The sequence below is a fragment of the Neomonachus schauinslandi genome, chromosome 15, assembly GCF_002201575.2.
Source record: "Neomonachus schauinslandi chromosome 15, ASM220157v2, whole genome shotgun sequence".
Taxonomy (NCBI): domain Eukaryota; kingdom Metazoa; phylum Chordata; class Mammalia; order Carnivora; family Phocidae; genus Neomonachus; species Neomonachus schauinslandi.
The window spans coordinates 53,591,752-53,608,943 of NC_058417.1; the positions used below are offsets into that span (position 1 = coordinate 53,591,752).

General features: G+C 60.7%; 1 protein-coding gene across 2 annotated transcripts; it reads right to left on the minus strand.

Moving 5' to 3' along the window:
* Nucleotides 1-2,565: 2,565 nt before the first annotated feature.
* On the minus strand, nt 2,566-13,938 carry GRIN2C (glutamate ionotropic receptor NMDA type subunit 2C). Of its 2 annotated transcripts, XM_021680868.1 has the most exons (13): nt 13,507-13,905; nt 10,901-11,499; nt 10,447-10,561; nt 9,288-9,499; nt 8,969-9,134; nt 8,473-8,626; nt 6,955-7,080; nt 6,444-6,673; nt 5,933-6,093; nt 5,212-5,399; nt 4,075-4,307; nt 3,107-3,666; nt 2,566-3,025 (listed from the first exon to the last, which is right to left on the minus strand). In XM_021680868.1, exons 1-13 carry the CDS (start codon nt 13,903-13,905, stop codon nt 2,566-2,568), a joined length of 3,603 nt encoding a protein of 1,200 aa, XP_021536543.1. The 2 variants fall into 2 exon arrangements, with proteins under 2 accessions (XP_021536543.1, XP_021536544.1); XM_021680869.1 differs by having other exon boundaries at nt 2,566-3,666; nt 13,507-13,938.
* Between the last annotated feature and the right edge of the window lie 3,254 nt (nt 13,939-17,192).

Below are 17,192 nucleotides of genomic sequence, written 5' to 3' on the forward strand. Positions count from 1 at the left end.
CCCTGCCTGCTCACAGGCCCCAGGAAAGCGGTGGTGTGGACAGTGAGCTCCCAGGAAAGCCAGGCGAGGAAACGCATGCAGCAGCAGGGTGAGACAGGTGGCCCAGGGCCTCCCTCCTCTCGTATCCCACCAAAAGAAAAAGCCAGCATCCAGGTGTCTGGTGTCTGGGTGGACTCAGCTTGCTCTTTGCTACACAGGCCCTTGTTTATGGTGATTGATCGTCTCTGGCCTGGTGCCACAGCTCCCTCCTCTCCCCTGTCAGGCTTTCTGCCCTCTTCGATAGTGCAGGGCTGTTCCTTGGTCCTCCCGTGGAGGTGCAGGGGGCACCATGGCTGTGAGCAGGAGGCTGGGGAGCCAGGCCAAGCAAGCTCTGAACCTGTAGGAGGCGTCCTCCCTGCCTCCACTTACCATGGGCTCACTTCTCCCCAGAATACGTTCCTAGAGCAGGAACGAGGCAGCCAAGAGCCTGGCTCCAAGAGCAGGATTGGCCCCTCCTCGGAGCCAGTCAGCAGTAGGCTCAGCTCCACATTTGGCTTTTAGTTATCTTTCCGGTTCTTGGTTATTAATGATCTTGGGCAGTGAGCAGAGAGCAGCCTGGACTTCAAGACTCCTCCCAGCTTACCTGCTGTAGCCTTCCACCCAGAGCTGCGCTTAGATTCAGGGAGCAGGAGGGGTCCAGCCCAGGGGCTAGTAGCCAATAGTTAACTCTCTCACCACCTGTGGCTGTAGTCAAGGTCAACTCCCAGGGCACTGGCCTCGAGCACTCACCTAGACCCACATTTACCACCTGTGGCTGAGACCTGGATCTGTGAAAATCCATAGGGCCGAGGACATGACATTGCCTGCAGTGGACACCCATTCTTGGCAGAGTCTGGCTCTCCAGCCAGGAAAGGAGCCGTGTTAGAAATATCCCCCCACTCCAGGGGCGCCTGGGTGGCACAGTCGGTTAATTGTCTGACTCTTGGTTTAGGCTCAGGTCATGATCTCAAGGTCATGAGATCAAGCCCCGACTCAGGCTCCACACTCAGTGCAGAGTCTGCTAAATTGCTCTCTCTCTCAAATAAATCTTAAAAAAAAAAGTTTCTCCCACTCCACCATTTCAGCTGCTCTCATGCCTAAAACCAAACAAAAAACTTCAGTTTTCAGGGCTCCCTCCACCCGCAGTCATGGAGTGCTGGGAGACAGGGAACCAGCAAGAGTAGTGTGGGAAAGGGCACGGGGCAGGGGCTGCTTGTGGTGTTGGCCTCGAGCACTGCCCTCCCCTGCCTCCTCCCTGTTACAGGGAGGTAATTTCTGCCCCACCTCACCCAACTTGCCAAGGACAGCAAGGCCCCAGGCTTTCCATTTGCACACTTAGACAAGGTCTGACGGCACCAATCACACCATGTTTGTGGAATGAATGGGAGAATGAGGGCTTGCTTGCTGTACAGAGTCATTGTGGGAGCTGAACACAACCACAGATGGGAAAGCATTGACAATTCTTCACCAAGAGCCAGCCTTCTAGATGGTCCAGGACTGATGACATGTGACAGAGCAAGGAGGTGGGGTGGGGAGCCCAGAGGGACAATGAAGGACTGAGACATCCGGCAGATTCTCTGACCTGGGGCTCTGACCCCCACGAAGAGCCCTGGCACCAGCAAGACTGAGCCGTGTCTGATCTCAGAAGCTGCCTCTGCCAGACTTCCAGAGCCGGCAGGCAGTTCAGAGCCCCACACATTCACCACCGAGAGAGAATACAGCCAGCCAGGGCCCAGGAGAGCCCAGGAGACTCCCCCCAGCAGACCTCCCATTCCCACTGATACACTGTCAGGCTCCCAGGTGGACCCCTGGCAAGGCAGGACACCCACAGCCCCTGGCATGAGCCTCTCTTTTCAAGGAGATTGAAGGATGAACTCCATCCCCCGAGCCCCCATGCTGAGCACATTTGTCGCATCCAGCTCCAGGGTGGGTAGGAGCCAGCACTGAATACCAAGTGGCTTCTGCTGCCCAGAGCCCTCCCTCGGCCTCATCTCCCAGATACTCCCCCAGAGGGAGCTGCTCCTCTAGGCAGACACCCTGCCTGGGATACCCCCAATGTGCTCCTATTGCCTACAGGCTGTGGTGTGCCCCCTCCAGGGATGCAGAATGAGGCAGCCAGGACCAGTGGGTTGTAAAAGATTTGTTTAATGCCCCAGTGCTCCAAGAAGAGACTCCAGACAGGGAGAGTAAGGAGTGGGACAGCCCTGCCCTAACCCCGAGTTCCAGCCTCCATGTTCCCACGCCAGGTGCCCAGCAGTCATGACTAAGAACTAGCTAATGGCGGGGCAGGGAGACCCCACTGCTCCCGGTGACTCCAGAACAGGTGGGAAGGGCTTTGCATAAGAGGACAGCAAGAGCCCACCCAGCCCACACCAGGACTTGAGACTGCCGAGGTCACCGAACTGACCATAGAGGACATCTGTCACTGGGGGCCCACAGCCAGGATTTCAAGGCAGAAGCCAGAAAAGTCCAAGTCACCTGCCCCCACTAGCCCTGATAGCGCTAGGCAGAGAATCCAGCTGACCATGAACCAGAGTCTCTGACCCCTCACACTTCTGACTCCAAGCTGGAGATCCGCCTCCAGGTACAAGGTCCAGGGAAGCCGTGTGTCCCACAGGCCACCCTGCTGACCTCTTCCAGCCCCGCACTGTCCCTGTAGCCTGTGCTCAGCCCCAGGGTCCTGCCCCTGTGCCCCGGAGGCCCCCAGGCCCCAGTGAGCCAGGGGCCGTGGCTGGCACAGGGGGGCAGAGGGGGGCAGACAACCCCCCAGCAAAGCGGCAGGTGGGCGTGGGCATGCAGGCAGGCGGGCTGTCTGCGCGGCCAGGCGGGGACCCTCGCCCACACGCCCTCCTGGCAGGCCTCCCAGTAGGACGGCAGCCGCATCGGCGGCGCCTGCGCCAAGCGCCCACAGCCCAGGCGGCCACACCCCGAGGGCAGCGACCTGGACCCGGCGAAGGCCTCGGCCACCGAGCTGGGCAGGGAAGCGTGGCGCGGGCGTGGGCCCCGTGCCCAGGCTGCACGCAGCAGGGCCTCCCGCCAAGCCAGCTGCTCCGGCCCGAGTAGCGGCAGGTCCTCCGGCTCCGGGGGCTCCGGGAAGAGCGGGAGGAAGGGGCGCCCCGACCGGTCGGCTCGAGGGAAGGAGCTGTAGTGGCAGCGCTCGGGCGACAGGGGGAGCTCTGGGAGCGCGCGCCTCTCGGAGGCCCAGAGGTGCCGCCCGCCGCTCCCGGGCCGCCCCTGCCGCCGCGCCTCCCGAGCCGACCAGCCCGACACCCGGGAGACGTCGGGCAGCGACGGCCTGGGTGTCGGGGGGTGGCCCGGGGGCTGCGGGGCCCTGCGCCCCGGCGCGGCGCGGCCCCCGCCTGGCGGTCCCCAGCCCGTGGGGCTGGGCTCGGGGGACGGGCGGGGGGTGTGCGGCCGCGGGCCGGGGCAGGCGGGCGGCGGGGGCGCGCGGCGGCCGCTGCCCCAGCTCTCGATGGTGCGCGCGGCGCGGTCCAGGGAGCTGCTCACGCCCGCCGTGGTCACCATGTCGCGTGCGGCCTGCAGCATCTTGAGCACGCTGGCCTGGGCCGAGCCGGCGGTCAGGTCCGGGCTGGGCGGCCGCGCGGGGCTGGCCAGGCTCTGCACCCCGCTGAAGCAGCTGTAGATGCCCTGGGCAGCCGGAAGGAGACAGCCATGAGCAGCCAGCTCGTCTCAGGGACCGCGCACCTCCCGGTCCAAGCACCAGCCCAGGCGTCCCCAACTCCTAGGAAGCAACTAGCATTTGTTAAGCGCCTCCTTAACCGAGAGCGCAGTTGCCCTGGAGCAGTCTGAGGCCCAAGAGGTTCTCTTCCTACAGGCACACAGCTTGTCAATAGCAGTGAGGGTTTGGACCCGGGTCAGCCTGGCTTCGAGATACTGCCCCGCCTGCTGCAGAAGGGCTCTGCTTCTCATCTGCTGTGTGATGCTGCCAGGCCCTCAGTTTTTACATCTGTAAATGGGGCCATGGCTCGCTCTGACTTAATCTGGGTTGGTGCCCCTAAAGCTGGGGCCTGCCTGGGGCGGGGTGGCACCACCCACCCTGCTGAAGGCCAGCAGGAAGTCCAGCCGAGACGTGTTGGGCACTGAGTGGCGCAGTTTCCAGTAGACCAGGTGCTCCCAGGCAAAGACCAGCAGGGCCAGCCCCATTGCCACGAGCAGCATGTAGAAGACACCAGCCATGTTGTCGATGTCCAGCTTGCTGCTCATCACCTCGTTCTTCTCATTCTGGCAGATCCCCGAGAGCCACACCGTCTCCAGCTTCTGTGTCTCCCCTGGCAAGGGTGGGGACGGGACAGGGGGACAACTGGCTCAGGAAAGACCCTCCCAATGCTCACCCAAACCTGGAGCAAGGAGGGGTCTGGAGCCAGGGTCCCACCCCCTTGCAGGCCCACACGGGGATATAGCCCAGCGGGGGCAGGATTGGGGGGCAGGGGGTGTCAATGAGCAGGAAGAAAGAAAAGCAGAGTCGGGGGCTGGGGTAGGCGAGGCCAGCCTTTGACGTGCCCACCGCCCACATGCCCAGGAAAAGCTTGCTGGCTGGGCTGATGTTATCATTCACATCCGGGCCAAACTTATGGGGCATCTCCATGCCAGGCACGGAGCTGGGCACACAGAGACAAAAGGCCTAGGCCCCCGAGGACACCACAGCACCTTCATTGCTATCATTCTCATTCTGTGGTACTGATGGAAAATCAGTTTTATCTTACTGCACTGAAGCCTCTGGGTTTGGGGGCAGGTTCAGCGGGACTGCTTACACATGTGAGCCGCTGGTACCAAGGCAAGCCTGGGTCCCCGGCTCTGGGACTGGGCAGGCCCTTGGCACTACCCTAGGTGATCTCAAGATGGAAGTGGTTGGGACAGGGGTCTAGAGAAAAAAGAGAGGATCTGAGCCTCCCCCCAAGCCCCACCGTGTGGCCTGAGCTTCCTCCTGTCTTCCTGCCCTTCAGGGACTCCCGTGTAGTCCTGGCAAGCCTGCCTCTTCCCCAGGTCTTCATGCGGTCCCTCCAAATACCCCCACCCATGGGCCCAGCTCTCACTCCCAGAGACCTCTTCCTGCCCACGGGCCCTGGGACTCAGAGAACAGTAATGGAGATGCTGACCAGCCATCAGGCAGCTGTCCCCACCTCAGCTTCCATGGCCGACCCTGGGCCTCCAGCCCCCATCAGCAGCACCCACCGTCCCCCAGGAACTGCAGGAGCGCCAAGTCTATGGCCCGCTTCCAGTGGGAGTCCTTCTGCATGGCGATGCCATAGCCAGTGGTGGCAAAGACCTTGCCAGAGCCAATGGTGACCAGCTTGCAGCCCTCGTCCTTGCCCGCCATGTAGTTAAGGACAGCAGCATCGTAGATGAAGGCGTCCAGCTTCCTGGGGACAGGCCAGGGGTCATGTGAGGTGGGGACACCAAAACTGGGGCCTGACAGGGATCTGGGCCATATGAGCCTGCTGAGCACTGACCAGGAGGGATGGGTGGCCAGAGCCTTCTCTGGTTCTCCTGGGTCCCGGATACAGAGAAGAGCCCTTTGCATAGCTCGGGGACCCCAGCTACCCTCCTCTCAGAGAGACCAGGGAACTCTCCACCCCCAGAGGACGCGCCCTCTCTGCCCAGCCCCTCCATGCCCCTAGGACCCTAGGAAAGTCACAACCACCACCTCGGGCCAAGGCTGAACCCTGGTCAGGACCTCAGCGGCATCTCTGGGCCCCATGGTGGGCATCTAGTTTTGCTTGAAAGTTTACTCTGTCCCAAGACCTCCTTACCCCCTTCCCCAGGAGTCCTACAGGACACCCCAGCCTCAATGTCCCCACCTTGCTTCTCTCAGGGAGGGCCAGAGCTGAGGCTGGTCATCAGGGAGGCATGTGGGTAGAGAAGTCAGAGGGTAGGTGCAGAGCTGAGGACCCACCCCATCTTGAGGCTGGTGAGCGCATCTTCCACCGAGCGCTGGTTGAACTTGACCATGTGGGTGTGCATGTCTCGGTAGTTGCTGCGGATGTTGCGCTCTGTGCTGCCATTGGGCACCGTGCCAAAGCGGAAGGGTGGGTACTGATCTTGAGGCCGCTGAAACTGTGGGCAGAGGACAGGCGCCATTCATCACCCTCCGTCCAGCCTTGCAGGCACCAACACTCCCCGAGCCCGTCCCCTGGGCCCAGGGCACAGGAGCCCGAGAGACTGTCCAGGCCACTCCTGTGTTTTACAAGTGGTGATATTGAAGCCAGGTCAGGAAGAGACTTATCCAAGGCCATTCAGTCGGTGGACCTGAGCCCTCTGCCCCCTCACCCCAGGTCCCAGCCTCTCCTCACCAGGCTCCCCAGCTCCCTCCTGCTCCCTGCTCCATTTCAAATTCCCCTCCTGGGTCCCACAGGCCTGCCCCTGCTCTTGGCCCCCCTGCCCTCTGCTGGCTGTGGCCCCAGGACCTTCTTATCACTGAGGCCAGACACAGTGTCGATGTACTGCTCCTGGATCATGAAGGCGGCCAGGTTAGCGGTGTAGCTGGCGAGGAAGATGACAGCAAAGAAGGCCCAGACTAGGACCATGATCTTGCTGGTGGTGCCTCGGGGGTTCTCGATGGGCACCGAGTTGTTGAAGACCAGCGCCCACAGCAGCCACACAGACTTGCCGATGGTGAAGGATGGGCCCCCAGACTCTGGGAGTGAGAGGGTGGGCACAGAGGGACCCAGTTCTTCACTCTGTCCTGGGCGGGGCCCCAGCCATCCCCACTCCAGGGCAAGCCAGCCCACCTTGCATAGCTCGGGGCTATGTCTCTCTCTCTCTCTCTCTCTCATGTACCTGATTGGCCCCTGCTGGTTGTCCGCAAGCCAGAGACCTCCCCCAGGATCCAGCCTTCTCTGCAGGGTCCCTGAGGCCCTGAGCCCCGCCCCCCCCACTCCCCGTGCTCCCTCCTCCCAGGCCCAGCTGAGAGCTTACTCTTGCCGCTGGTGAGGTTCTGGTCGTAGCTGACAGGGCTGAAGTACTCAAACATGAAGACCGTGATGGCCACCACAGTGAGACACATGACAAACATCATCACCCACACGGAAGGGCTGTAGGGCTCTGGGAACAGAGGGAGGCAGCTCAGAGGCCTCACTACCATCCCTCGCACCCACAGCCCAGAGCACTGGGTGCAGGCAGGGGCATCCACTTGGTCAGGGTGGGGCCCATCAGGCAGGAGGACTGAGCCAAGGGGTCTCTGACTGTCAGAGCAGCAGAGCCCCAGGAGAGAACCCTCACCCCCACCCCCCAGGGAGGTCAGGCTCTCCAGGATTCTTGGTTTCCCTGCCCCCTCTGCCCTGGGACAAGATCCCATCACCCCACCCCAGGAAACTTCCCTTTGACTGCACATCTCCCCTGGATCCCTGTCCCACCCACAGCTTTCTTTCACAGAAAGAGACTTTACACCCATTGGGCTCTCCCCTCCCTGTCCCATTCCCCAGCCTGCAAGGCCTGCAACCTGCTCCATCTCCCATCCTCCTCCTCCTCCTCCCCATCTGGCCAGATTCCACAAAGCCACGGCAGCTTGCCCAAGGCATTTTCTCCTTCCCTCTCCTCCCTCCCCTGCCAGCACTGCCAACCACACTCCTATTCTGGAAGTGCCCTGCCTGGCCCAGCACGGACGTGGACGAGCTGCTTGTTCTGCCTGGAATCAGGGTCTCTGAGATCAAGTCTCACTTCTGGTCGTACTGACAGGGCCCGGGAGCCCCAGGAGCTGGGGAGACCAACTAAGTTGCTCTGACCAGTCTGCCCAATGGTTTCAGTCTCCCTGAGCAAGGAGGCATCACTGCAGGAAGCACGGGTCCCCTGAAGCAATGCCCATCCTGCGGGGTGGGGGTCTGCTATCTTCTACGCGTGGCTGAGGAACCCTGTTCAGAGAGGTTTGGTGACTTGCTCAAGGCCACACAGCAGGAAGGGGATTCTCTCCTCTGCTCCTGGCTGAGGCTGGCCTGTCCTCATGGCTCTCTGTAAACCTCACACTGCAAGTCCCACTGACCTCCTGACAGGGCGCTTGGTGACACCCAGGACTATGGCCATATCCCCAGCAGCTAGTGTGAGGCTTGGCACAAAGGGGCTGCGCCACAAACGCTGAATTCCCATCAGGTCACGAGCTAGCCTCACTTCCCACTCTCTGGGCCAGCTCCCCCAACTCCCTGGGAAGCTCCCGCCCTAGCGCGTCCTAGCCCACCAGGCACCTCCTAAAGTCAGCCTGCCTTCCCAGCTTTCCTGCCCCCACATGGCCCCTCCACCCGGCTCACCCAACACTCGCGCTCAGAATGGAGCCTGGGCTTCACCTCTTTCCTCTCCGTCCTACCCCCCTGCAGCTCAGGCCTCCGGCCAACCTCCAAGGCACCCGCGGCTGCCGGGCTGGCCCTCTGAGGCCCACCGCAAACTCCCTGTTTCCAAGCATGCACCCCAGACCCCGGAGCCCTCCCTGCCCACCCCGAGCCGCACCCAGGAAGGCCGATGGGGAGACGGTGCCATTGCTGCGTGCCACCATCACGCTGATGCCCGTCTCCACGAAGGGCACAGAGAAGTCCACAATCTCGGAGCGCTCCTCGTTGATGGTGAGGGAGCCGATGGCCAGGTCTGCCCGCTTGTAGTAGACCTGGGGCCACGGGGGCCAGGCCCGGGTTGGAGGAGGCATCCCACCGGCTGGAGCACCCTCCCCAGCCGCCCCCGGCCGCCCTTCCAGCACCCCCCGGCTGGCTGAGTCGGCTGTACCTATCTGGGGTCCTTAGAGCTCCACTGCAGTCCTGACCAGCCCAGGGAGCATTACTGGTGACAGCCCATCTTCCCTGCCAGCTGGGAGAGCCTCAGGAGCTGGGCCCCGGCCCCGCCCCAACTGACCCCAGCACAGGAACATCGAGGGGTGGTGAGCGATGTGTGGGGCCTGGGGTGGCCAGCGGGCAGGGGGGTGGGCTCAGGAGGACCTTGGCGGCGGGCCTACCTCCCCGATCATGCCGTTCCACACGCCCCGAACCCTCTTGCCATGCTTGCCATTGGTCACCAGGTACAGGTCATAGGAGAACTTGACCACCTTGGCCAGCTTCTTGAGGATGTCAATGCAGAAGCCCTTACAGCAAAGCTTGGTGTAGGGGGCTGTGTCACCGCTGCTGCCACCAAGAGACCACCAGGAGTCAGAGCCGGCTGCTTCTCCCCGTTTAGCAGGTGGCCCCCACCCCCCCACCCAAGCACAAGCCACACCCGCCTGCCATCGAGGGGCAGCACACAGCTCACTCGGGGCCTTCCCACGTGTTCTCGCGGACCTGAAGGTGTGGTTGTTCTGCCTGCGGCAAGGCACGGTGTTGGGCACACAGCCGCCCGTGCCAGGGTCGGGGCTCTCCACGATGACAAAGGGCCGCTCTTCGAGCGTGGCCACCGTCACGTGCCGGCTGTCCATAACAGGCTGTAGAGACGCACCATAGCGAGGCCACACCGGGTACTTCATGTGGAGGACGCCGTGGTCCCAGCGCCCCACCTGCAAAGGGTGACCAGCTTCAGCCAGGGACCCCCAGCCCAAATCCCCCCACCCTCTAGGTGGGGCCTCCGGTGGGGGCTTCCAGGCCCAAGAATCCCCCTCCCTAACCTAGGGACATCTGGGGCAGGAGCATTTGGGGAGCAGGAGAGTCGGGGCAAGGGGCTGGGCATGGACCAGAAGGGAGGGCTCCCTGCAGCCCCCTCCCAGCCTCTGGTCCCTGCGCTTTACTGATCTAGTCTCCAAACTGCTGCTGGCCCACCGCATCGTCCTCGAGCCCAGACCTGAGCCTGTCTCACCACACTCCCCACCCCACCCCCCACCCCGACCTCAGTATAAAGTTCTTCACCCGGTACTCAAGGCCTTCCCCACTCAGGTCCACCTTACCCCCCTCACCCCACTCTTCCTCCTCAGCCTCCGCACCCCAAACACATCACTTAAAAATGCCTCAAAACCCTCTGCCCCTCTGTCTAAACCAGACCAGTATCCCTTCCTGATGGGCTCCTACTCAGCCCTCCACAGTGCAGCCCAAATGTCCCAACTTCTGTGAATCCTTCCCCAGTTCCCTCCTTTGAAGACAGAACTGATTTCCGGCCCTTCTCTGTGTCCCCATAATGCTTTGCAAGTATCTCTCCTCAAGCACTGATCTCCCCAAATTCTATATGTTTACATGTCTGTCTGGCCAGCATAGCTGTGGGTGAGTCCCCCAGGGGCAGGACTCTGTGAGGAGTGCTTGACAAGTTCTATCGTGGTGGGGGGCTAGGGTGCCATGGGAGCCCTGAGCCGAGGTGCTTCACCCACCCTGGTGCAGAGCAGATGCTTCAGCTGAGACCTGAAGGATGAGGGGCTGGATGAAGGACAGAAGGGACCCTCTGCTCAGCTGTGGGACAAGAGGGGCTGGGGACAAAATGAGAGGATACCGAGGAACCCTGGGCTCACCCCCTTCTCACCATCTCCCAGAGGCGGTGACGGTTGAGGGCGATCACAACCATGGTGGGCTGGACCAGGTACCCACCAGGGCTGAAGGAGAAGTCTCGGCCCTCCCAGGTGACATTCAGTAGGTGCCTGCGGTGGGGGAGAGAAACCAGGGTGTCCCCCCAGCCCTGCCCAGGACCAGAGGCCCCCTCCCCCACCTTCTACGTCACCCCCATCACCACCACCAGGTAGCACTGACTGCGCCCTTATTGTTCTCCTTCCCTGTATTGACACACCCCCTCCACAATCCTCAACACACCTTCACACCGGCTTTTTTTTTTTCAGTTGAGGAGCCCAAGCTCAGAGAGGTGAGGTAACTTGGCCCCAGGCACACAGCTGGTGGGAGGTGTGGCCAGCGAGCCCAAGCTCACTGCAGCCCAGGTCCGCTAAAGCGCCCTGCCCCCTCCCATGCCCTGGGCAGGTGCCCACCTGTAGAAGGCCTCCTGGGCGGGGCTGACAGGCCCGGGGTGGCCACGGCAGTCCCCAGCCGGGGAGGGCAGGGCACCATGCTGCCGCTGATAGCCGTGGGCGCCCAGGGCCAGGATGGCCACGCCGTCGCGGACCTTCTGGCGGAGGCTGAGGCGCCAGCTCTCGGTGACGACGCTGATGAGGCCCACGGGGAAGGCGGCGGGGGGCGTGTCGGTGCTGCCCAGCGCCAGGCTGGGCACCAGCCACACGTGTCCGGGCCCCACCAGACCGGCCTGCGCCGCCTCGGCGAAGAGCACCTCGGCCTCCTCGCGCGAGCAGTAGGCCACCAGCACCGGGGCGTCGACCTGGCGCAGCAGGCGCTGGATGTGCGCGCGCTGCCCGCCCGGGCCCAGCTCCAGCGTGAGCACGTCCAGCAGCCGCCAGCTCAGGTAGCTGGCGTCGGCGACGGCGCGCACCCCGTCCAGGAAGAGCGCGTGCCCCGGGTGCAGGCTGGTGATCACGGCGAACGCGCTCCAGTCGTACTCCTCCAGCACCTTGAACAGCACCTGCAGCTGCTGCTCCAGGGACACGCCCAGCTGCAGGAAGGCGGAGCCCGGCTCCTGGGGGCGGGGCGGGGCGGGGCCTGAGTCGGGGCTGGGGCGGCGCGCCCCGCCCCAACTTCTGCTCCCTCCCGCAGTCCCCTGATGAAGATGCCGCGCGCCCCTCGAGCCCCTGTGCGGCAACACCTGCCTCCAGCCCCTGACGTGGTTCCTAACCCCTGCTGCCCATTAGAATCACCTGGAGGGCTTTTAAAACTACTCAAGCGGGCCCCCACCGGAGCAACGCTGGATCAAAGCCTAGCAGCATCAGCTGCCCCCGCGGAGCTTGTTGGAAATGCACATTCTCAGGCGCGTAGCACACCTCTTGGATCAGAATCTGAGGATGGCGCCCATGAATCTGTATTTTAACAAGCTCTTCAGGTAATTCTTGAGCCCCCCAGTTTGGGAAGCGCTGCCTCAGACCAACTGACTCAGAATCTCAGAGATGGGACCCTGGGCGTCTGTATTTTTCTAAAGCCTCGTTAAGGTAGAGAACCACCATGCTGAGGGTTACTGTCGGGCCCAAAGATAACAGGGAAAACAGGATCCTTCACGGAGCCCTGGCGAGGAGAAAGTTCCTCCTCTCCACCGCCTCCACATCACAAATGCAGAGGGCACTGCCTGCTAGTGCCTGGGCTAGCTAACTGTGGGCTCCCTGCTGCCCCTGCAGGCCCCCAACATTTCACCACACTGCGACTGTCCCAGTCTTTTTAAAAAACGAATCCGGGACAACCCTAAAGGACAAGTAACCCAGTTCCTTCAACAAACAAATTGCGAGAAAAAGAGAGAGATGGAGCAGGATCCTAGAGATTGAGGCTCAGAAGCTGCAGCAGCCAATCACTATGCGGAAACCTGATTTGTTTCTTGATCAAGCAAACACATTTAAAAATATGCATTTATAATGTTTATGAAACAATGGGGAAATTTGAATACTGCCTGGATATTTGATGATGTTAAGGAATTGTGTTTTTTAGATGTGATAATGGATGGTGGTTTGGTTTTGAAGCCCTTATCTATTATAGAGAAGTATTTCCGGATGGGACAATAGGGCTTTGCAACATGACACAGAAGAGGGGGACGTGGGTGGACGTAAGGATGGGGCGGTGTTGGTCGGGGGTGGATGGTACATGGGGTCATTATACTCTTCTACTTCTATGTATGCTCAAATTTCTCCATAATAAAAAATAATCATAAAAGAACGGCAAACCAGATCGGTCTCTCCCCTCAACACCTTCTTGTGCCCCCCAATTACTTAGGATAAAACCTAAATATCTTCCTATGTGCTCAGGATCTCACCTTCCTCTCCAGCCTTCTCTCAAGAACTCCCGGCTCCTTCCACCTGGCTGCCTTCAATCCACCTGATGCCTCTGGCTGGAATACTGTCTCCTCCCTCCCCCCCCCCCCTCCACACACAACTTGCCAACTCTCCCTCATCCTCCAGATCTTCGATATGATTTCTTAAGAGACCTTCTCTGATCAACCTTCTACTCAAATGGGGGCCTTCTTAGACCCTCCTGGCATCCTGTGTTTTTCCTTCAGAACACTTATCCCAGCTGAGACTGCAGACAAATGTGTGTTTAGAACTTTCTCACCACAGGATGCAAACTCTGTGAGGGCATGCCACCCCCATGCCTGGGACAGTGACCTGCCACTGGATGGTCTCCCTGCAAGTTAACTGCATCAGGTTCTCTGCCCAGCCTGGCCCTCTGCCGCTGGGTCTGGAGCTTGACCGAAGAAGGCCAGAGAAACAGAGAGAAGGTGGACCAGGGTTGCCCACCAAAGCTAGAGGGGAGCTTGCCACCCACACCCCCTCATCCAGACACAATGTGAAAGCAGCCCGGAAAGTTTATCTTCTAGAACATGGGAACATCCTTCCCACAGCCTTCTCCCCGCCTCGCCCATGTCCCACCCTCAGCCCCCACCTCCCTGCTGATCCCACCCAATCCCAGTTGCCCAGAACCTAAGTCTCTCCCTGGGCAGCCTGGCTCCCAGCCCAAGGGACGAGAGGACATGAGTTTGGACAGGCACCTTGGCGGTGAGGACCACAGCAGAGCCCCCACTGATGCTGACAATAGGCACGTGGGTCTGGAAGGAGATGAAGTCCAGGATCTGGGCCACGGCCTCGGTGCCCATGTTGTCCTCAAAGACAATGCCGTGGACGCGGGCCGCACCTAGGAGCCCGCAGATCTGGGTGAGGAGGCTGCTGGGATTGGTGTTGTTGACCCCCACGGTGAGCGGCTGGATTTCCAGAGGCAGGTCCATGAAGCTCTGGGAGGTGAGGCGGGTACGAACTTGGGCCTGCGGTGGCCCCAAGCTGCCAAACACCACGGCCACCGTCATGGCTTGCTCACCCTGCCCCGGGCCCAGCCCTGCCCAGGCGCCGAGGAGTGAGGTGAGCAGGAGGGCCGGCCCCAGGGCGCCACCCATGTCCACCGGAGGGTCCTGAAGAGAGATCGGGATAGGTACAGGGAGGGAGACAGAAGCACAAAGAGAAAAGATGAGCAACACCCAGAGTCAGAGACACACATCCTGTGGGAAAGAAAAGAGGGAAAAATCTCCCTCCACAAAGAAGGGCAGAGAGGGAGAGACAGCCAGACACAGAGAAAGAGAAAGAGACAGGTTAGCTGAGCGTCCCCAGGGCAGCCTGGAGGGGCAGGGGCTGGAAGAATGTGAGTCCCCAAAGGTGCTCATCACTTCCATTCTGCTGCTGAACAGCATGCGTTTGGAAACGCATCTGTCTGGGTTCTGCCCCGGTAGAAAGGGACGCTGAAAATGCTAGTCTGGTGTCCAAGCCCACAGTTTTGAGTCAGACAGACCTGAGTTCAAGTCCCAGCTCTGCCACTTACTGGCCGTGTGATCCTGGGGGAGTCACTTAGGTTTTCTTGCGATAATCCCGGGAACTACGTCGCAGCAGGAAGGAGGTTGCCCACTGCTATCAGCCCTCATCTTACGGGTGACAGCCCCACATCCAGGGGACGGAGAGTAGCTTCTGTGACACTTTCTGCCCTGCCTCCATATTCTCCATCCTAAACTGAGCCTAACAGCCCCGAGGGCCCTGCTCTGTGTGGCCCTGCCTGGCACAGAGCCCCCTCCTCCTGGGCACCAGACATCCCCACCCTTCCCCTGTGGCCTCAACTAGTAGCAACCATTCCACAGGAGTGTGACACTGCCAACTTGGTCAGGGCTCAGAGTCTCCTGAAACCCTGGGGTGTCTTCCACACGAGCTGCTTCCCCAGGCCATCGTCGGTGTGCAAGGTTTTTCTGACCTAACCCAAGGGCGTGATGTGCATCCCTGCAAATAAACATCATTGCTTTGGATCAGAACCAAGAGCCAAGCCAGTGAGTGGTGCTCACTGAGGCAGCGCTCCCTCCCAGCTGCCATCGTCCACTCCTACGCCACCTTCTCCATCTTCATCATATCCTCAGCAAAACTTCTGAACAGGGGAGAGACAAAGGGTGACCAGGGTGAACCCAGTTTAATTTAGGCTGAGAAGACAGCATTTTTGTCAGGGCCACAGGACCGCAGCTACCACCAATCAGGGACCTCAAGTGACACCTGCAAAGGGCACTGCCGTGCTTGCTTCTCCCTTTCCGAGGCCTTTCTGTGCCCATCTCTGCCCACAGCCCAGGCCCAGTAGGTTCCCTGCCCCCCACACCGGGCAGCCCCAAGGCTCCCCCATCTCTGCCTCGCAGCACTGAGTTCCACATCTGTGCCGCCCAGAACAGGTGACTTTGGGAAACTGAGGTCCGAGGTCAGTGTCAAATACAGGCTGGATATGGAAGACTGAGTGTGAGAAAAAGAATGTAAACTATCTCAGGAATATTCTTTATATTGATGACATGTTGAAGTAGTATTTTCCATACACTGAGTTAAACAAAATAAACTGCTAGAACTAATTTCACCTGTTTCCTTTTACTTTTCTAACGTTGCCACTGAAAATTTACAATGACACCTGCCGCACTCATGTTGCTTCTTTAGGACAACATGACTCTAGATGTAGGACTCAGGCCCTCCCCCAACTCCAGGGGGCACTACCCCCAGAGACTCCCTCGATGGGAAGGTGTCCTCTGGGATTGGGGTTGAGAAGGACAGGAAGTCGAGGCAGGTGGTGCCTCTCACCTGAAGTGATCACAGAATACCTCCGGAGGGAGGGGTCCCATCAGGCAAGTCTCTCTGAGCTTCCAATAGCCAAGGGCAGATTCAAAGAGATTCAGACCCCAGAGTCTTATCACCACATGACCTCCAGCCTCCCCCACAAGGCAGGAGGGTCATACCCCCACCCCCGGCCCCCCAAACCTCTCCACCTCCCATCCACCTCCCTCCCCGCCCCCCCGCCCCACTGATCTGAAACGTTGTTCTGGGCGCTGCACCCCTCCTCACACAACACAGCTGCTCCCTGGTGCCCACAGATGAAATCCAGACACCTTGGGCCCATGACTAGGGCCCCACACACCCGACACCAACCCATTGTCTCCCCTCCATAGAGCCCACACTCCTGCCAGTCTATTAGCCAGACAGCCCCTCACTGTTCTCATCTCCAGGTCTCTGCTCTGTTGTTCCCTTAGGCTGGAACGTCCTCTTCCCACAGCTTCTCTCTTGTCTACACAACAAAATTCCAGAATTTTCAGAGCCCAACCTAAATCCCTCTCCCACTGGGCACCTGCCCTAGTTCCCCCAGGCTCTGGACGTGTGCAGTGAGAAGATATAGGGTCTGGGTGGGGCTGTAGGCCACCTCCTTCCTCCTACCTTACCTCCCTCCCACCCCTGGGTTGGGAAGCTCTCTGCTAGGCCACTTCACTGATTGGCAGGTATTTGCCCACTCAGTGATGCCCCTGCCACATACCTGACTTTTTCTTAGGAACCTCACTCTCTCACGGTCTCTCACCTTTCACTAACGGGCTAAGTTTATGAACACTGGGACCCCATAAAGGCCCAGGGGCCATCGCATGGTCAATCCTCTGAAACCTTCGGCATCACCTTGAGCTCCCTGAGCACCTGCATGTGTTTATGGCTCTTCTTGCCGCCCCCGAGCCCCCCTTCCCCCATTCCCAGGCAAGCTCCCCCCACAGGGATGTGCGCACATGCACACTCACACCCCAGACCCTGGTGGCTCCCCCCTCTCCCAGGCCAGGAGCTTTGGCCCCAGGAAGGGGCCCCACCCACCAACTGCGCTGCTTCGGGGGAGCAGAAGGACCCGAGCTGCTCTGCCCGTCGTATCCACTGCCCTTTGGTAAGCGGCCTCTACTTTGCCGTCGGGTTTCCTTCCCTCCTTGACTTTTGCTGAGCTAAAATCCGAACCCAGGCGTCAGGGGAGAAGACCGCCCCTGCATCTCGCTTCCACTGGCGCGGGCACCAAAGTCTCCCTCCACGATTAACTCTCCCCCTCCCCGCTGATTCCGTCTCGGCCCCCCGGGGGGCGCCCCGCCCCCTCCCCTTGGCAGGAATCTCTTACACTCTGGCTGTGAAGTTCGGGGTATTTTTAGGCCGGCGATAAATAATTCATAGGGAACGTGGCATCAGGCTCCCCCCGCGGGAGGACGGGGCGCGAGCGGCGAGAGCCACCGTCACCCGCGGCTCAAGGACACTCGCGATGCGGCGGCGGCGGCGACTCCGGGCTCCTGGACCCGTGCCACGCCTCCTGGTGGCCAAACTGGGCACCACGTCCGCCCCCCCCCCCCCCCCCCCCCCCCCCCCCCCCCCCCCCCCCCCCCCC